This window comes from Meles meles, chromosome 20 (genome assembly GCF_922984935.1).
Source record: "Meles meles chromosome 20, mMelMel3.1 paternal haplotype, whole genome shotgun sequence".
Lineage (NCBI taxonomy): Eukaryota > Metazoa > Chordata > Mammalia > Carnivora > Mustelidae > Meles > Meles meles.
This window is the reverse complement of record NC_060085.1, coordinates 56,688,622-56,709,220: the sequence shown is the minus strand read 5'-3', so window position 1 is coordinate 56,709,220 and position 20,599 is coordinate 56,688,622. Positions and strand designations below refer to the sequence as shown.

Genomic DNA, 20,599 nt, shown 5'->3' with positions numbered 1-20,599 from the left:
CTTTCCACCCATATACTGGTCCCAAACCTGACTCTAGTTGCTTACCAGAAGAATGACCCTGAGAAAGTTCTTTGGCCTCTCTGAGCTTCTAAATGTATTTTTTATTTCACAAGGCCTGACTAAGGAAGAACATGGAAAACTCTGGAATGGTATCTGGCACGTGACTGCCATGGCCATTAGCTCCCAGCACTAAAAAAAAACCTGGGTGGCTCAGTGGGTTGATAAGCCTCTGCCTTCAGCTCAGGTCATGATCTCAGGGTCCTGGGATCGAGCCCTGCATCAGGCTCTCTGCTCAGCAGGGAGCCCGCTTCCCCCTCTCTCTGCCTACTGCTCTGCCTACTTGTGATCTCTCTGTCAAACAAATAAATAAAATCTTTGAGATGGAGAGAAAGGAGTTGAGGGAAATTGGAGGTGGAGATGAACCATGAGAGACTAGGGACTCTGAGAAACAATCTGAGGGTTTTGAAGGGGCAAGGGTGGGACGTCAGGTGAGCCTGGTGGTGGGTATTATGGAGGCCACATATTGCATGGAGCACTGGGTATGGTGCATAACCAAAGAATTCTGGTACACTGAAAAGAAATTAAAAAAAAAAAAAAAAGACAAAAAACCATGCCAGGAAGAATCACTTACATGTACCAACTCTTCATCATCCCGTGCAGAGTAAATAGCAAACCTCCTTTCCAATGTCGTCTGCAGATCATCTCGCTCATTGGTTGAGAGGTCTGCATTCACTGTAAATGTACCAACGAACCTGGAGAGAAACCAGACATTCCCCATGTCACAAGTCAGGGCCAAGAGGAACACTCGCTATCCTTTTATAGCCAAGAAAATCAGAAAGAAGAGTCTCAAGAGGGAATTGGGAGCCCTGCTTGCCTCTGTTCTCATCTTCCCAGTCTGTGTGGCTGACCCCGGCTCCACTCAAGACCCCAGCAGACTTCACATGTCCTTAGGAGGTTTCCAGACCCCCACCTGCTCCATGTACCTAAAGGCAGCAGGAGATCTCTTCTAAAGCACACCTCACACTACCCTGATTACCTGGGGTGCAACTGTCTCCCAGCCAGGCTGGAAGCACTTCCAGGGCAGAGAACGAGCCTGACGTGTGTCTATCTTCAGGGCTGTGCACTCAAGGCCCGGCATAAGGGATCCCCTCAGGGAAGTCTGTGGAACTGCCCTGCCCCCAACCTCTTAGAGACACAAGTCCTACACTAGGGCTCTGCAGAACAGGCCACAGGGCGTACCATTTCACCAGGTTTGACAGGTAGCAGGCATCCACGTCCTGAGGGGGCACTCTGGTAAAACGGGGTGGGATGATGGACAGGCTGATAGCAAGTAGATCTGGCTGGCTGCAGATGTTACTTCGATAGAAACCATTTGCCAGCAGGCATAGCAGGTGAACCTGGAAAGAAGGGGAAGATGGTAGGCTGAGAACTACAGGGTTTTCTGCTGCCAAACTGAGAGAGATTTTGTGGGCAGGGATTATTATTTCTATACACAAGAAAGTAAAAATCCCAACGTTAGTCATTTCCCAAGACCTTGTCTTTCACCCTGTGCTCTCCCTAGATACTCAACAAAATAACCAAATCTCCAAACTGCAGCATATAAACTTCTATATTTTAAGAAGCCTTGCCATTTAGGATTTGCTTCAAAAAGATCGGGAGGAAAAGTGAGACGGGGTGAGAAGGAAGAGACTGCGCAAGCGCCAGTAGTTGTCCAAGCTAGCAGATGGCGCGGGTTCACCACAGGGTTCTCTGCCCTTCCCTGGGTGCCAGGACCCAGCCACTTCTGATGCAGACCCCAGCAGAGCCAGCTCCAACCACTCCCAAGCTCCAACTGCTCCCCAACCTCTGCAAATGTTCACATGACTCCTCACCACCTCCTCCACCTTACATCCTTTTCCCTTCAGAACCGTCTGCCTCCTTCCCCACCTTGCCCTCCCCATTTCAGTCAACCACTCCATTCTTCTCCCCTCACTTAAGCTTCCCATCTTAGAGTCATATGACTCTTCCCTTCCTTCCATCTCTTCCAAAAGGTACAAGCAGCACAGCTATCTCACGTGCTCCTCAAGGCCTCAGGGAGGCGGGTGTCTCATCTCCTCACTGTCCTTGCTCTGAGCTCATCTCACTCCCAGATCTCTGTGGCTGCTGCAGACATACTGTCTCTTCCAGCCCTGTCAGCTCTCCCCACTCTGGCCGCCTGCTGCCCACCCGAGGGAAAGCTGAGTGTCCTTCCCTCACTCTCACGGGCCACCAGTGCATGCACCCTCCATTACACAGACACACAGAGAACTAGAGGGCCCTCTGAACTTGTCGCAGGCAGCCTCCCCAGCTTCTGTGCTCCCACCTCTCCCCAGTAGCCTTTCTCTTAAAGAAAGCCACCCTCCTCAGCCACTCGACCCACACCATTCCCTTTCCTCATTCTGAGCCTTGAATTTCCTGTTGTGACATCTGTCTTGTTCCATTTGTGAGAAGAGACACTCCTTCATGGTAGGAAATAAGCTTTCTACAAGTCTCTATCCCCACAACGCCAAGGACATTGCTAGGTCTATAATGTGGTTCATTAACTGCTGGCTGAAGTCAAAGACACGTCTCTTCAGTGGTGGTAAGAATGGCGGTTATGAGGGGCACCTGGGTGGCTCAGTGGGTTAAAGCCTCTGCCTTCGGCTCAGGTCATGATCTCAGGGTCCTGGGATCGAGCCCCGCATTGGGCTCTCTGCTCAGCAGAGAGCCTGCATCCTCCTCTCTCTCTGCCTGCCTCTCCGCCTACTTGTGATCTCTGTCTGTCAAATAAATAAATAAATAAATCTTTTTTTAAAAAAAAAGAATGGAGGTTATGAGGTTATGAGACAGGTGGAAGAAGGGATGGAGGGAGAGTGCCCATGGGTCCGGCCCTCCTACGTGCCAGGTCTGTGCTCTGGAATTTGCATGTCATATTTGCTCTGTCGCCACAACCCCCCTCCGAGGCAGGCACTTATCACACCCCACCTCAAAGATGAGGAAACCACTCAGGGAGACAAAGAAACTGGCCAAGGTCACAGAGTGAGTAGAAGAGCCAAATAAAACAAGGCCTGACTGAGAACCAAAGCTGTGTGAAGCACACCACCCTACCATGACACAGAGGACCCTGTCCCTTCGCCTCCCACCCTTCCTTACCTTGTGCGTGTCCTCATGGACTTCTTTACTGAAACGTTTCATCATCCTCCGAAGATAGGTCTCAAACTCCACTTTTATCCTTTCACTGCCATGCATATTGAAAAATCCAAGAATGAAGTGGGAGACTGACCCCTGGGCCCTGACCCCAGCCCCCCAGTCACATATCATGGCTCGTGACTCACTCTCCTGGTTCTCCTATACAAGGCCGTGCTACTCGGGCACATCTGCAAGCTGGCTATTTCCCACAGACTTTTCTGCTCCTTCTCACCTGCACACCTTGATTCAGGACACTCTCCACCCACCACACTTCATGCACATGCTTTGAGGTGCACATCTCCCAAGGAGTCTTCCCTGACTGACTGACCTCCCGACTGACTCCCTCCTTTGCACCAGTACTTCTGGGTTAAATTGGTGTACACACATTTCTGTGGTGCTGTGAAATCTTTCATGCCTGCATCCAGGCATCTGCCCTCCTCCTTCATGCCTAATGATGTGCCCATCACAGAGTAGGACTCATCTGCCAATTGACCACCAGGCGTTGTGTTCACATTCCCAAGCCACCAGCAGATGCGGCAGTCCTGGGAATCCTGGGATGGAATGGGGGCTCCCTACCACAGGGGGGCACTGCCTCAAGTCGTGCAGTGTGATGTAATGTGAAAGCATGAGTGTCGAGTTGGCAGGAGAGGGATTTGATTCTTGGCTCAACTGCTTCCTAGCTGAGTGACTCCTAAAATGTTACTTCTCTGAGCCTCCACATCTCATTCACACACTATCTTCAAGTTTAAGTAAAACAAGGGACAACCTACCGAGTCCTCAGCATACACCAGATGTTCAAGTCTCCTCTTCCCATGTCCTGCCACAGCCATAAAACAAACCGGGATTCTCATTCCAGTCTTCAAGGTAAACCCAGGGCTCTCTCACCTAAGCCTGCTGATCACACTGGTACTCAGCCACGGTCTCCTATGTCTTTCTCAAACCTTTCATTAAGTGTCAGCTCTTGCTCATTATGTGTAACAGGAACCTAGAGAGAAGAGCCTAATCTTACCTTCTTTCCCTTGCTTTCGCCTGTTGGGGTGTTTCGATCTCTATCTCCACTGGTTCCACAGGCAGGACAGATTCAGAGAAAGCTGTGTTTTCTCCCATGTCACCTGGCACAGGCTCACCAAGTTCTATCAACAATAATTTTTTAAAATCAGTATTAATAAGGGTACCTGGGTGGTTCAGTCGGTTAAGTGGCCATCTCTTGGTTTCAGCTCATGGTCTCAGGGTTGTGGCATCAAGCCTTGCACTAGGCTCCATGTTCAGTGTGGAGTCTGCTTGAGATTCTCTCTTCCTCTCCCACTGCCTCCTCCAACTGCTCTCTTCCTTTCTCTCTCTCCCTCTCTCAAAATAAATAAAATCTTTTTTAAAAATCTGTAATAATTATTATGATCGCTATCATACTAAACAAAATGGAGGTTCTGAGGGGAGTGAAGAACAGATGAAATGTAGGAGACCCCTACTCCTGCAATGCTTTGATTATCTCAAAAATGCCACAGATTGAGCTGTTTCACATTTATTTCTCATTTAATTCAAATAACACAGAGAAACAGCCCTTAGAGGAGGGAACTGAGGCACAGAAATACTGACTTGAATTCAGACTTCTGGTATTAAGGATCTGATATTAACGTGTGTGTTTTAGTAGAGACTTAGTCTTTCTCCAAGAGACAAAAACAACAACAACAACAACAACGAAGAATAATTACCTATTCTTTTTACTACATAATGCATATCACAATTTGCGTCATATATAGGCATGATTTAGGGGTCTTGAAGCCCCAATCGCAATCTTGTAATGGTAAGGAATACATCCTTTTTATCTCTTTATCCTCCATATCGCTTATAAATGCTAGCCGAAATAAACTGAATTCGCTGAACTGGATCTAACTGTGCACTCTGTTAGCAAAGGCCCCTTCAAAGACGCTCTGGGCCCAAAAGCAGTGACACCCCACTGGTGGCAATGAACACACCTAATGCCAAGATTTGGTTTCTACATAACAGTCACTGATGAAATGAGCGAGGGCTTGCTGGAGAAACAAAAGCTGATCATAGGTCTGGAGCAAGAAGAATATAGGATGGGCCTGGAACATCATCTTGTGCCAGAGAACAAAAATGTTCTCAAAAATGTTTTTGAGGTCCAGAGGAAGCAAGACCACGGAGCAGTAGGAGACTGAAATATCATTAGGTTCCAGCAGTTCAGCTAGATAGTTATCAAATCATTCTTAACACCTACAAACTCAACAAGAGATAGAAGAGAAGAAGAGCAGCAATTCCAGGAACAGAAAATCAACCACTTCCCAGAAGGCAGGACGTGGGGGAAAAGTGAATCCGAAGCAATGGGAAGACAGAACCCAGGGGAATGGGCTGGCTCCCGGCAAGTGGTGAAGCAGCACAAAATCGGAACTTTAAGAAGTCTGCTCCGCTAAGGGACATTGCTCCAGAGGCTAAGCAGGGGGTGGAGACCTGGTGGGGACAGTGTGGTCTTAGGACCCCTGGGGTCACAGAAAGACCGGGGGTGTCTGAGTGTGGCAGAGCTCCTAGGTATTAGAGAGAGGGGAAACCAGCTACAGAGACAGATCAAGGAGTTGGCTCTCAGCTCGGAGTTAACTTAAACTGTGATCCAACTGTTTGGATGTAACTGCTCTTCCAGCAGCGACCCACAAGTGGCAGATCTGGAGAGACTCTCTCCTTCGTCCTCCAGGAGAAGCAGCGCAGGCCTGGGGAGCAGGAATCTGCTGGGTTTGGAGACTCCAAACAGGGCCGTGTACCAGAAATAGAAATGCTCAGTCACAGGCTGGGTGAGTGTGGAGTGCAGCCGGAGACCAGGGAGACGCAAGGGATTGACAACTTTTCTCTGAGGGCACACTGAGCTCCTCTGGGCTGGAGACTGGGAGGCTGCCATCCTCATTCCCATCCTTCAAAGCTGTATGGAAAGTGTTCAGGGAACAAAAGCTACCAAAAGTGAATCCAAGCAGATTGCTTAACCTGGCCCCTGGCAAGTGTAGTGCAATTCCACCACAGGCAAAGAGATTTGAGAATTACGGGAACAGGCCCCTTCCCCAGAAGATCAGCAAGAACATCCAGCCAAGACCAAATTCACTGATCAATGAGAACCACAGAACTCCAGAGCTAAGGGAAAGCAAAACACAGAATTCGTGGCTTTTTTCTCATGATCCTTTAGTCTTTCAAAGGTAAATTTTTGTAATTTTATTTTTTTCTTATTCTATTTTCTTAACTTTTCCTCTTTCCTTTTTAACGTTTTTTACCTATTTTATCTTATCAATACCTTTTTTTAAAAAATCTTTAAATCTCCATTGTTATAGTCATATTTTATACCTTCATATTTAACCTTATCTTTTGTATACTATAGGTTCTTCTTCTTTAAAATTTTGGGATACAATTTCTTCTAACAGATCAAAATATACCATAAATCTAGCACATGGCTTTGTTCTTGTCTCCAACCTAATCACATTCTCCCCTCTTTTTTTACTTTTTCTTTTTCAAACCAACTTAACAATTCCTTTTCTAGAATCTTTTTTAATTTTCATCTTTACATTCATATTCCATCCTTTCATCGCATTTACCTTTTCATATATATGTAAGTTTTTCTTTCTTTAAAATTTTGGGAGGTAGTTTCTTCTAAAATACCAGAATACAACCAAAATCAAGTGGGTGGCTCTGTTCTAGTCATCAGTCTAATAAATTCTCCCCATTCTTCTTCCCCCAGTTTCAGGTCTCTTCCGAATTGGTTAGCGTATACTTTTCTGGGGTCTTTGCCACATGTTTAGTATTTTGTTCTCTCATTCACCTATTCTTATCTAGATAAAATGACACGGCAGAGAACTCACCACAAAAAAAGAACAAGAGGCAGTCCCAATGGCTAGGGATCTAATCAATACAGACATTAGTAAGACTTACTAATGTTGTCAGAATTAGAGTTCAGAATGACGATTCTCAAGGTGCTAGCCAAGCTCGGAAAAAGCATGGAATATATTAAAGAATCCCTTTCTGGAGAAATAAAAGCCCTTTCTGGAGAAATAAAAGTACTAAAATCTAACCAAATTGAAATCGAAAAAGTTACTAATGATGTGCAATAAAAAATGGAGGCTCTTACTTCTAGAATAAATTAGGTAGAAGAGAGAACTAGTGATGTAAAAGACCAAATGATGGAGAATAAAGAAGCTGAGAAAAAGAGAAACTACTGGGCCATGAGGGGAGAAATCGAGAGATAAGTGATACTGTAAGATGAAACAATATTAGAATAATTGGGATCCCAGAAGAAGAAGAAAGAGAGAGCAGGGCAGAAGGTATATGGGTGCAAATTATAGTAAAGAATTTCCCTAATATGGCAAAGGGAACAAGCATCAAAATCCTGGAGGCACAGAGAACCCCCCTCAAAATCAATAAAAATAAATCAACACCCCATAATCTAATAGTAAAACTTACAAGTCTCAGTGACAAGGAGAAAATCCAGAAAGCAGCTAGGGACAAGAGATCTATAACCTACAATGGTAGAAATATTAGATTGGCAGCGACTTATCCACAGAGACCTGGAGGCCAGAAAGGACTGGCATGATATATTCAGAGCACTAAACAAAAATATGGAGCCAAGAGTACTATATCCAGCTAGGCTGTCACTGAAAATAGGAGGAGAGATAAAAATCTTCAAACAAAAATTAAAAGAATTTGCAAACACCAAACCAGCCCCAAAAGAAATATTGAGGGGTCCTCTAAGCAAAAAGAAAGGCTAAAATAACAGACCAGAAAGGAACAGAGACAATATACAGTAACAGTCACCTTACAGGCCATACAATGGCACTAAATTCATATCTCTCAATAGTTACCCTGAATGTAAATGGGCTAAATGCCCCAAGGAAAAGACACAGGGTATCAGAATGGAAAAAAAAAACAAGACCTATAGATACACTGTTTACAAGAAACTCATCTTAGACCCAAAGACACCTCCAGATTTAAAGTGAGGGAGTGGAAAACAATTCACCATGCTAATGGACATCAAAAGAAAGCTGGGGTGGCAATACTTATATCAGATCAATTAGATTTTAAGCCAAAGACTATAATAAGAGATGAGAAAGGACACTACATCATACGTAAACGGTCTGTCCAACAAGAAGATCTAGCAATTTCAAATATCTATGCCCCTAACATGGGAGCAGCCAACTATATAAACCAATTAAAAACAAAATAAAAAAAACACATTGACAACAATACAATAATAGTAGGGGACTTTAACACCCCCCTCACTGAAATGGACAGATCATCTAAGCAAAAGATCAACAAGGAAATAAAGTCTTTAAATGACACACTGGACCTGATGGACAACATAGATATATTCAGAATATTCCATCCCAAAGCAACAGAATACACATTCCTCTCTAGCGCACATGGAACCTTCTCCAGGAGAGATCACATCCTGGGTCACAAATCAGGTCTCAAACGGTACCAAAAGACAGGGATCATTCCCTGCGTATTTTCAGACCACAATGCTCTGAAACTAGAACTCAACCACAAGGGGCGCCTGGGTGGCTCAGTGGGTTAAAGTCTCTGCCTTTGGCTCAGGTCATGATCTCAGGGTCCTGGGATCGAGCCCCGCATCAGGCTCTCTGCTTAGCAGGGAGCATGCCTCCTCCTCTCTCTCTCTCTCTGCCTGCCTCTCTCCCTACTTGTGATCTCTCTCTGTCAAATAAAAAATAAAATTTTAAAAAAAAAAAAAAAAGAACTCAACCACAAGCAGGAGGCTAAAGAGCATCCTACTAAATGATGAGTGAGTCAACCAGGAAATTAAAGAAGAATTTTAAAAATTCATGGAAACAAATGAAAATGAAAACAAAACTGTTCAAAATCTTTGAGATTCAGCAAAGGCGGTCCTGAGAGGAAGGTATATAGCAATACAAGCCTTTCTCAAGAAACAAGAAAGGTCTCAAGTATACAACTTAACCCTATACCTAAAGGAACTGGAGAAAGAAGAGCAAAGAAGAGAAATAATAAAGATCAGAGCAGAAATCAATGAAATGGAAACCAAAAGAATACAAGAACAAATCAAACAAACTAGGAGCTGGTTCTTTGAAAGAATTAGTATGATTAATAAACTGCTGGCCAGACTGATCAAAAAGAAAAGAAAAAGGACCCAAATTAATAAAATCATGAATGAAAGAGGAGAGATCACAATCAACACCAAAGAACATATTATGAGTAACTATACACCAGCAAATTTGACAATCTGGAAGAAATGGATGCATTCCTAGAGACATATAAACTACCAAAAGTTAACCAGGAAGAAGAAGAAAACCTGAACAGACCCATAAGCAGTAAGGAGATTGAAACAGTCATTAATAATCTCCCAACAAACAAGAGCCCAGGGCCAGATGGCTTCCCAGGGGAATTCTATCAAACATTAAACATTTAAAGAAGAATTAATATCTATTCTCCTGAAACTGTTCCAAAAATCAGAAACAGAAGGAAAACTTCCAAACTCATTTTATGAGGCCAGCATTACCTTGATCCCAAAATCAAACAAAGATCCCATGAAAAAGGAGAATCACAGACCAATATCCTTGATGAACACAGATGCAAAAATTCTCACCAAAATACTAGCCAATAGGATCCAACAGTACATTCAAAGGATTATTCACCACGACCAAGTGGAATTTATTCCAGGGCTGTAAGCTTGGTTCAACATCCGCAAATCAATCAGTATGATACAACGCATTATTAAAAGAAAGAACAAGAACCATATGATACTCTCAATAGATGCTGAAAAGCATTTGACAAAGTACAGCATCCCTTCCTGATCAAAACTCTTCACAGTGTACAGATAGAGGGCACATACCTCGATAACATCAGAGCCATTTATGAAAAACCCACAGCAAATATCATCCTCAATGGGGAAAAAACTGAGAGCTTTTCCCCTAAGGTCGGGAACACTACCTTAGGGCTGTCCACTATCACCACTGCTATTCAAATAGTACAGAAGTCCTAGTAATCAGACAACAGACAACAAACGGCAATCAGACAACAAAAAGAAATAAAATGCATCTGAATTGGCAATGAAGAAGTTAAACACTAACTCTTTACAGATGATATGATACTTTATGTGGAAAACCCAAAAGACTCCACTCCAAATTGCTAGAACTCATACAGGAATTCAGTAAAGTGTCAGGACATAAAACCAATGCACAGAAATCAGTTGCATTTCTATACACCAACAGCAAGACAGGACAAATTAAGGAGTCGATCCCATTTACAACTGTACCCAAAACCATATGATAGTTAGGAATAAACCTAACCAAACAGGCAAAAGAATCCGTACTCAGAAAACTATAAAGTACTCATGAAAGAAACTGAGAAAAACACAAAGAGATAGAAAAACATTCCAACCTCATGGACTAGAAGAACAAATATTATGAAAATGTCTATGCTACCTAAAGCAATCACCACATCTAATGCAATCCCTATCAAAATACCATCAAATGTTTTCAAAGAAGAGGAACAAATAATCCTAAAATTAATATGGAACCAGAAATGGGTTCCATGTATATTCCATATATACATATACAGAGAGAGAGATTCACTCATATGTACATATATGCCATACATATATACATATATATGCATATGCCATATATATATATGGTATATGCATGGAACCCATTTATATATATATGGAATATGGCTAGTCCAAAATAGCCAGAGGAATGTTGAAAAAGAAAGCCAAGGTTGGTGATGTCACAATTCCAGACTTCAAGCTCTATCACAAAACTGTCATCATCAAGACAGTATGGTACTGGCACAAAAACAGACACATAGTTCCCAGAAATAGACTCTCAACTCTATGGTCAATTAATCTTCAACAAAGCAGGAAAGAACGTCCAATGGAAAAAAGTCCCCTCAACTAATGGTGTTGGGAAAACTGGACAGCCACATGCAGAAAAATGAAACTGGACCATTTCCTTACACCACACACAAAAACCGATTCAAAATGGATTAAGGACCTCCATGTGAGACAGGAATCCAGCAAAACCATTGAGGATAACACAAGCAGCAACCTCTTCGACCTTAGCTGCAGCAACTTCTTCCTAGAAACACTGCTAAGGACAAGGGAAGGAAGGGCAAAAATGAACTAGTGGGACTTCATCAAGATCAAAAGCTTTTACACAACAAAGGAAACAGCAAAACTAAAAGACAACTGACAGAATGGGAGAAGATACTCAAAAATGACATATCAGAGGGCGCCTGGGTGGCTCAGTGGTTTAAGCCGCTGCCTTCGGCTCAGGTCATGATCTCAGGGTCCTGGGATCGAGTCCCGCATCGGGCTCTCTGCTCAGCAGGGAGCCTGCTTCCCTCTCTCTCTCTCTGCCTGCTTCTCTGTCTACTTGTGATCTCTCTCTGTCAAATAAATAAATAAAATCTTAAAAAAAAAAATGACATATCAGATAAAGGACTAGTATCCAAAATCTATAAAGAACTTATCAAACTCTACACCCAAAGAACAAATAACCCAGTCAAGAAATGGGCAGAAGACACGAACAGACATTTCTGCAAAGAAGACATCCAGATAGCCAAGAGACACATGAAAAGGTGCTCAACATCACTTGACATCAGGGAAATACAAATCAAAACCGCAATGAGATACCACTTCACAGTAAAGAATGTGCAGAAAGTAGAACCCTCCTACACTGTTGGTGGGAATGCAAGCTGGTGCAGCCACTCTGGAAAATAGCATGGAGGTTCCTCAAAAAGTTGAAAACAGAGCTACCGTATGACCCAGCAATCACACTACTGGGTATTTACCCCAAAGATACAAATGTAGTGATCCCAAGAGGCACATGCACCTGAATGTTTATAGTAGCAACGCCCACAATAGCCAAACTACGGAATGAATCTATATGTCCATCAACAGATGAATGGATAAAGAAGTTGTAGTGTGTGTGTGTGTGTGTGTGTGTATATATATATATATATTTTTTTTTTTTTTCCAATGGAATACTATGCACCATCAAAAGAAATGAAATCTTGCCATTTGCAATGACACGGATGGAACTAGAGAGTATTATGTTAAGCGCAATAAGTCAATCAGAGAAAGACAATTATCATACGATTTCTCTGATATGAGGAATTTGAGAGGCAGGGAGGGGGTTATGAAGGGTAGGGAAGGAAAAAAATGAAACAAGATGGGATCAGGAGGGAGACAAACCATAAGAGACTCAATCTCACTAAACAAACTGAGCATTGCTATGGGGTGGAGGGGGGTAGGGATAGCGTGGCTAGGTTATGGACATTGGGGAGGGTATGTGCTATGGTGTGTGCTGTGAAATGTGTAGCCTGATGCTTCACAGACCAGTACCCCTGGGGCAAATAATACATTTTATGTTAATAAAAATAAAAAATAAATTAAAAAAAGAAAAACATTTTTGAGAATGAGGTCATGTCAGAAGGATGCAGTAAGGGACATGGCTTAAAGGGGCTCTCACTAGCCGAATCTGGGACAATCTGAAGATCAACAAGTATAATGATGATACCTGATAACATATGTGAGTTTTAAAAATATCTAAGTCCATAGTGATACTCAAAATAAATATAATTTAAAAGAGAGAGCTCTTCTTTACAGATCACAGTCATCTGAGAAATGCATATGAGATGACAGAATGAGAGAGTCCCATTTCGTGATGCTCAATATAATAATCTGATTCAGTAAAGATCAAAGCATATGAAAACTGTTAAGTAAAAAGTTACTAGAGAATAAAATATTCACACAGAATCAGAGTATCACCTAATATGGTTAATTACAGAGGGAAAATGTACCTTTGTATTGTCACAATCTGGCACAACCACATTGTACGATCACACTTGGCATCACTAGTGGGGCAAACTGACATCAGGAGCCTCTTAATGGATGCAGTATGAAATACAAAGCTATGAAGTATACTTGCCCCCTTAAAAAAGTTTAACCTAAATTCGATCAAGCCTTCACTTACAGTTTATAAGAAACCAGAGGATACTGAAACACGTTTACCACCACCCTGCGACGCATATCACACAAAACTGGAATCAAAGACATCCCACAAAAGAATAGGCCAGGACTCTTCAAAAACAGCAGTGCCACAAAAAGAGAAAAAGAAAAAAAAGGTGCTGGGTGGGACACACTGTTCTAAACTAAAGGAGACTAAAGAGGTATAACTCACACTTTGATTAGATCCTGGATTAGAAACAAACAAACAATGGCTATGAAGGATATTTCTGCAACAATTAGGGGCTTTTCATCTTCTTAAGTGTGAAACTATTTCATCATGCAGGAGATCGTCTCAGTCTTAGGGGAACTGATGAAGTATTTCCAAGTCAAGTACCAGGATGTCTGCAACTTACTTTCAAATGGTTCCACACTGCATATTTGCAGAGAAAGATACATTCACTACTGGCAAATGTTAAAGTTACTGAATCTAAGAGTCCATGTACTGTATTTTCCATTATTTTGTAGGTTTTCAAAAATCATTTTCAAAATCAAAAGCTGAGATAAAGTTAGCACAGACAGAAGGAATCAGGGATGATAACATTAGCTGCCACTTACTGTGAGCATATGATGCTTTAGGCCCGTTACATTTGCAGACCTTTTATCCTCTGCTACAATCCTGCAGCCTAGCCTGTAACAGCTCACACTGAGCAGTCAATGCTTACTGAATGTTATTGGTGAAAAATCCCTGATTTTTTCAGAGTGGATTTACTTGTTCACACAGCTATACAAGTAGCAAGGCTGGGCCCTGAACCCAGATCTCACTACTATCAAAGCCATGCACTTTCTGAGACAATGCTGCCTCTCTGTTTCACAATCTCCTCCACTGACAGCCACAAGAGGAAGAGAATATACAACCTTCTTTGGTAACCTGGTCATGAATTTGTCTTTGCATCAAAATCAAGTCCCTACTGTAACCTTATTTGGTCTTAGTTTCACGAGGAAACAAAAGAACTGCAACTAAATGATGTGACTCCAAGCAGATTCAAACGGAAAAACAGGATCACATAGCAATGTTTTACCTTCGACCTCTTCCCAATCATCTTCGCTTTCTTCCTCATCGTCTCCTTCACAGCTGCCTTTGTCCACAGCAGCTTCTCTCCGTGGGGGTTGTGCCTTCTTGCCGCCTTTTGTGAAGTCTCTGTGTAAAGATCACAGGAAGGAAGGTGAAGAAGGCTCACACATCCTAGTGCTACATTTAAGCTAAATGGAATCCTAAGGACTCCTTCTATTTATTGAGACCCTGTTGCAAATATTTAAAGATAATGGGTGAGCTCTGAGCCTCATTCCCTCCACTAAAGGTCTCAAAGGTTCCTCGAGATGAACTCTGATCATCAGTCTAATACTAGATGTGCTGTCAAAAAGAAAGCATGCAATGGACCTACAGCCTAGAGCTGTGTGAGGGAAAACAGAGCTGTGCCTTGAAGTGGTACAGGAGTAAGAAGAAACCGCAATAACATTGTAAGCTCCAGAAGTAAAAGCTGGGATATGGATGATACATGCACAGGTGGACACCACATTGAAGAAGAGGGCATTCACACTTGCTGATCATACCAGGAGCCAACTCAGAAGACTGTTTCTCCCCACCTCTACAATGTAAGGAAATGGAAGCTGGTAGAATTCTCACAAGGTATGTGGGATGTGTCCATACATAGGTAAGTCACAAGTAACAACAAAAACATAGATAACTAGCTAGTTAAGCAGGTACCAACACAGATAAGCAGCAAACTGAATACTGACTGAAGATGCAACGGTTGCTAATATGTAATCCATTTTCGCAATTTCATATATAAAATGTGCTTGGGGGTGGGGAGGAGTCAAGATGGCGGAGAAGTAGCAGGCTGAGACAACATCAGGTAGCAGGAGATCAGCTAGATAGCTTATCAATCCATTCCAAACACCTACAAATCCAAAAGGAGATTGAAGAGAAGAAGAGCAACAATTCTAGAAACAGAAAATCGACCACTTTCTGAAAGGTAAGACCCACAAAGAAGTGAATCCAAAGTGACGGGAAGATAGACCGCAGGGGGAGGGGCCGGCTCAGCAGAGCAACAGAGCACAAAATCAGAACTTTCAGAAGTCTGCTCCACTGTGGGACTTCACTCCAGAGGTTATGCCCGGGGTGAAGCCTACATGGGGACAGTGTGGCCTCAGGTCCCGCAGGGTCACAAAAGGATCAGGGCTGTCTGAGTGTTGCAGAGCTCACAGGTATTAGAGTGGGGAAGCCGGCTACAGAGACAGATCCGAGGAGTGAGCTCTCAACTCGGGGTTACCTTAAATCATGATATGTGGCACAGGCTACTGTTCTGTGAGCAGGGACCCCACAAGATCCAGGGAGACCCCCCTGGAAGAGCTCAGGTATCTGTGGGGTTCGGAGATTCCAGGCGGGGCTGTGTGCCAGAGACAGAGATGCTGGGTCACAGGCTGGGTCAGCTCGGAACATGCCAGGAGCCCAGGGAGAAGGGAGTGATTGAGCACTTTTCTCCCAGGACGCACTGAGGAGTGGGGCCCTGAGCTCTTGGCTCCTCCAGGGTGGAGATTGGGAGGTGGCCACTTTCATTCCCCTCCTCCAGAACTCTACAGAAAGCAGAAAGCATTCAGGGAACAAACGCTCCTGAAAGCCAACCTGAGCAGATTACTTATCCTGGCCCCTGGTAAGGGTGGTGCAATTCCGCCTCAGGCAAAGACACCTGAGAATCTCTACAACAGGACCCTCCCCCAGAAGATCAACAAGAAATCCAGCCAAGACCAAGTTTACTTACCAGAAGAACAGCGGAATTCCAGAGGAGGAGAAAGCAAAGCATGGAATTCATGGCTTTCTCCCCATGATTCTTTAGTCTTACAAAGTTAATTAATTTTTTTTAATTTTATGTTCTTTTACCCTTTCCTCTTTTAATGTTTTTTAACTAGCTTATCTTAACACTACCTTTCATTAAAAAAATTCTGTTTTGAGCCTTCATTATTATAGTCATATTTTATCCTTCATTGTATCTAACTTTATTTTTTGTAAACACATAGGGTTGTTTCTTCTAAAAAAATGGGGGGTACAACTTCTTCTAATAGATCAAAATACACCCTTAATCAACACAGGCATTTGTTCTAGTCTTCAGCCTGAGCAAATTCTCTCCACTTTCTTTTTCTTTATTCTCCCAAACAACTTATCAACTCCTTTTTTAGAAATTAAAAAAAAAAATTCATCTTTATAATCATATTCCAAACCTTCATTGTGTTTACGCTTATATACGTTTTTCATTCTTTAAAATTTTGGGAGGTAGTTTCTTCTAAGAGACCAAAATACTCCCAAAATTAAGTGGGTGACCCTGTTCTAGTCACCAGTCCAATATATATATATTTTTTTCTTCTTTATATTTTTTATTTGTTTTCTTTTTTAATTTTTTTTTCTGAAATTCTTTTTACCCCCTCTCTCCCCCCCCCATGATTTGGGGTCTCTTCTGATTTGGTTAAAGCACATTTTCCTGGGGTCTTTGCCACCCTTTTAGTATTTTATTGGCTCAAATGACAAGGCAGAAAAACTCAACACAAAAAAAAAGAGGCAGTACCGAAGGCTAGGGACCTAATCAATACGGACATTGTTAATATGTCAGATCTAGAGTTCAGAATGACAATTCTGAAGGTTCTAGCCGGGCTCGAAAAAGGCATGGAAGATAGTAGAGAGACCCTGTCTGGAGAAATAAAAGCCCCTTTTAGAGAAATAAAAGAACTAAAATCTAACCAAGTTGAAATCAAAAAAGCTATTAATGAGGTGCAATTAAAAAGTGGAGGCTCTCACTACTAGGATAAATGAGGCAGAAGAAAGAATTAGTGATATAGAAGACCAAATGACAGAGAATAAAGAAGCTGAGCAAAAGAGGGACAAGCAGCTACCAGACCACGAGGGGAGAATTCAAGAGATAAGTGACACCATAAGACGGAACAACATTAGAATAATTGGGGTTCCAGAAGAAGAAGAGAGAGGGGAGCAGAAGGTATATTGGAGAGAATTATTGGAGAGAATTTCGCTAATATGGCAAAGGGAACAAGCATCAAAATCCAGGAGGTGCAGAGAACCCCCCTCAAAATCTGCAAGAATAGGTCCACCCCGTCATCTAATAGTAAAATTTCCAAGGCTTAGCAACAAAGAGAATATCCTGAAAGCAGCCTGGGACAAGAAGGCTGTAACATACAATGGTAAAAATATTAGATTGGCAGCAGACTCATCCACAGAGACCTGGCAGGCCAGAAAGAACTGGCATGATATATTCAGAGCACTAAACGAGAAAAATATGCCCCCAAGAATACTATACCCAGCTAGGCTGTCATTGAAAATAGAAGGGGAGATAAAATGCTTCCAGGACAAAGAAAAACTGAAAGAATTTGCAAACACCAAACCAGCTCTACAGGAAATAGTGAAGGGGGTCCTCTAAGCAAAGAAAGACCCTAAAAGTAGTAGATCAGAAGGGAACAGAGACAATATACAGTAACAGTCACCTTACAGGAAATACAATGGCACTAAATTCATTATCTCTCAATAGTTACCCTGAATGTAAATGGGCTAAATGCCCCAAGCAAAAGACACAGGGTATCAGAATGGATAAAAAAACAAAACCCATCTATATGCTGCCTACAAGAAACTCATTTTAGACCCAAAGACACTTCCAGATTTAAAGTGAGGGGGTGGATTTACCATGCTAATGGACATCAAAAGAAAGCTGGGGTGGCAATCCTTATATCAGATCAATTAGATTTTAAGCCAAAGACTATAATAAGAGATGAGGAAGGACACTATATCATACTCAAAGGGACTGTCCAATAAGAAGATCTAACAATTTTAAATATCTATGCCCCTAAAATGGAAGCAGCCAACTATATAAACCAATTAATAACAAAATCAAAGAAACACATCAACAACAATACAATAATAGTAGGGGACGTTAACACTCCCCTCACTGAACTGGACAGATCATCCAACCAAAAGGTCAATAAGGAAATAAAGGCCTGAAATGACACACTGGACCAGACGGACATCAGATATATTCAGAACGTTCCATCCCAAAGCAACAAAATACACATTCTTCTCTAGTATACATGGAACATTCTCCAGAATAGATCACATCCTGGGTCACAAATCAGGTCTTAACTGGTATCAAAAGACTGGGATCATTCCCTGCGTATTTTCAGACCACAATGCTCTGAAGCTAGAACTCAATCACAAGAGGAAATTTGGAAAGAACTCAACTACATGGAGGCTAAAGAGCATCCTACTAAACGATGAGTGAGTCAACCAGGAAATTAAGGAAGAATTGAAAAATTCATGGAAACAAATGATAATGAAAACACAACGGTTCAAAATCTGTGGGATACAGCAAAGGCAGTCCTGAGAAGAAAATATATACCGATACAAGCCTTTCTCAAGAAACAAGAAAGGTCTCAAATACACAACCTAACCCTACACCTAAAGGAGCTGGAGAAAGAACAACAAGGAAGGCCTACACCAGAAGGAGAAGAAAAATAATAAAGATCAGAGCAGAAATCAATGAAATAGAAACCAAAAAAAAAAAAAGAACAAATCAATGAAACTAGGAGCTGGTTCTTTGAAAGAATTAATAAGATGGATAAACCCCTGGCCAGACTTATCAAAAAGAAAAGAGAAGGGACCCAAATTAATAAAATCATGAATGAAAGAGGAGAGATCACAACCAACACCAAAGAAATACAAACAATTATAAGAACATATTATGAGCAACTCTACACCAACAAATTTGACAATCTGGAAGAAATGGATGCATTCCTAGAGACATATAAACTACCACAACTGAACCAGGAAGAAATAGAAAACCTGAGCAGACCCATAACCAGTAAGGAGATTGAAACAGTCTTCAAAAATCTCCAAACAAACAAAAGCCCAGGGCCAGACGGCTTCCCAGGGGAATTCTACCAAACATTTAAAGAAGAATCAATTCCTATTCTCCTGAAACTGTTCCAAAAAATAGAAATGGAAGGAAAACTCCCAAACTCATTTTATGAGGCCAGCATTACCTTGATCCCAAAACCAGACAAGGATCCCATCAAAAAAGAGAATTAGAGACCAATATCCTCGATGAACACAGATGCGAAAATTCTCACCAAAATACTAGCCAATAGGATCCAACAGTACATTCAAAGGATTATTCACCACGACCAAGTGGGATTTATTCCAACGCTGCAAGGTTGGTTCAACATCCGCAAATCAATCAACGTGATACATTAATAAAAGAAAGAACAAAAACCATATGATACTCTTGATAGATGCTGAAAAAGCATTTGACAAAGTACAGCATCCCTTCCTGATCAAAACTCCTCAAAATGTAGAGATAGAGGGCACATACCTCAATATTATCAAAGCCATCTATGAAAAATCAACCGCAAGTATCATTCTCAATGGAGAAAAACTGAGAGCTTTTCGGCTAAGGTCAGGAACATGGCAGGGATGTCCATTATCACCACTGCTATTCAACATAATACTAGAAGTCCTAGCCTCAGCAATCAGACAACAAAAAGAAATTAAAGGCATCCAAATTGGCAAAAAAGAAGTCAAACTATCACTCTGCAGATGATATGATACTACATGTGGAAAACCCAAAAGACTCCACTCCAAAACTGCTAGAACTTGTACAGGAATTTAGTAAAGTGTCAGGATATAAAATCAAAGCACAGAAATCAGCTGCATTTCTCTACACCAAAAACAAGACAGAAGAAAGAGAAATTAAGGAGTCAATCCCATTTATGATTGCACCCAAAACCGTAAGATACCTAGGAATAAACCTAACCAAAAAGGCAAAGAATTTGTACTCAGAAAACTATAAAGTACTTATGAAAGAAATTGAGGAAGACACAAAGAAATGGAAAAATGTTCCATGCTCCTGGATTGGAAGAACAAATATTGTGAAAAGTCTATGCTACCTAAAGTAATCTACATATTTAATGCAATCCCTATCAACATCCCATCCATCTTTTTCAAAGAAATGGAACAAATCATCCTAAAATTTATATGTTGCTTTGGGATGGAATATTCTGAATATATCTATGTTGTCTATCTGGTCCAGTGTGTCATTTAAGGCCTGAGTGCAAAATTCCCATGCTTCCATGGCCTGTCTACTGCTGGCCCTCTCCTGGGCTGCCTTCCTCTGCCAGGACTGCAGGCTGCAGGGAAAGCCAGCACGAAGATGGAAGACTGGTTTCTGAAGGAACGACTACCCCTCTGTTCTGCCTCTTCTACCCCTCCCCACAACTTTCCTGGAAGGTGAAAAATCAAGTGTTCACTAGGCTTGTAGTCACTGCTCACCAGGCATTACTATGCATGTTTACTTAACTGCAAATTCTGCCCAACAAAAGGCCCTGCCCTAGATG

General features: G+C 42.0%; 1 protein-coding gene across 2 annotated transcripts in view; it reads right to left on the bottom strand.

Annotated features, from left to right (window-relative positions):
• XPC (XPC complex subunit, DNA damage recognition and repair factor) overlaps positions 1-20,599 on the bottom strand; it is a 50,792-nt gene that overhangs the window by 23,446 nt on the left and 6,747 nt on the right. For both annotated transcript variants that reach the window (XM_045991343.1, XM_045991344.1), the window contains exons 3-7: positions 14,236-14,354; positions 4,196-4,319; positions 3,151-3,235; positions 1,240-1,397; positions 632-752 (exon numbers count right to left, since the gene is read on the bottom strand). In XM_045991343.1, coding sequence (XP_045847299.1) covers positions 632-752; positions 1,240-1,397; positions 3,151-3,235; positions 4,196-4,319; positions 14,236-14,354 — 607 coding nt within the window. The remainder of the gene's footprint in view (positions 1-631; positions 753-1,239; positions 1,398-3,150; positions 3,236-4,195; positions 4,320-14,235; positions 14,355-20,599) is intronic.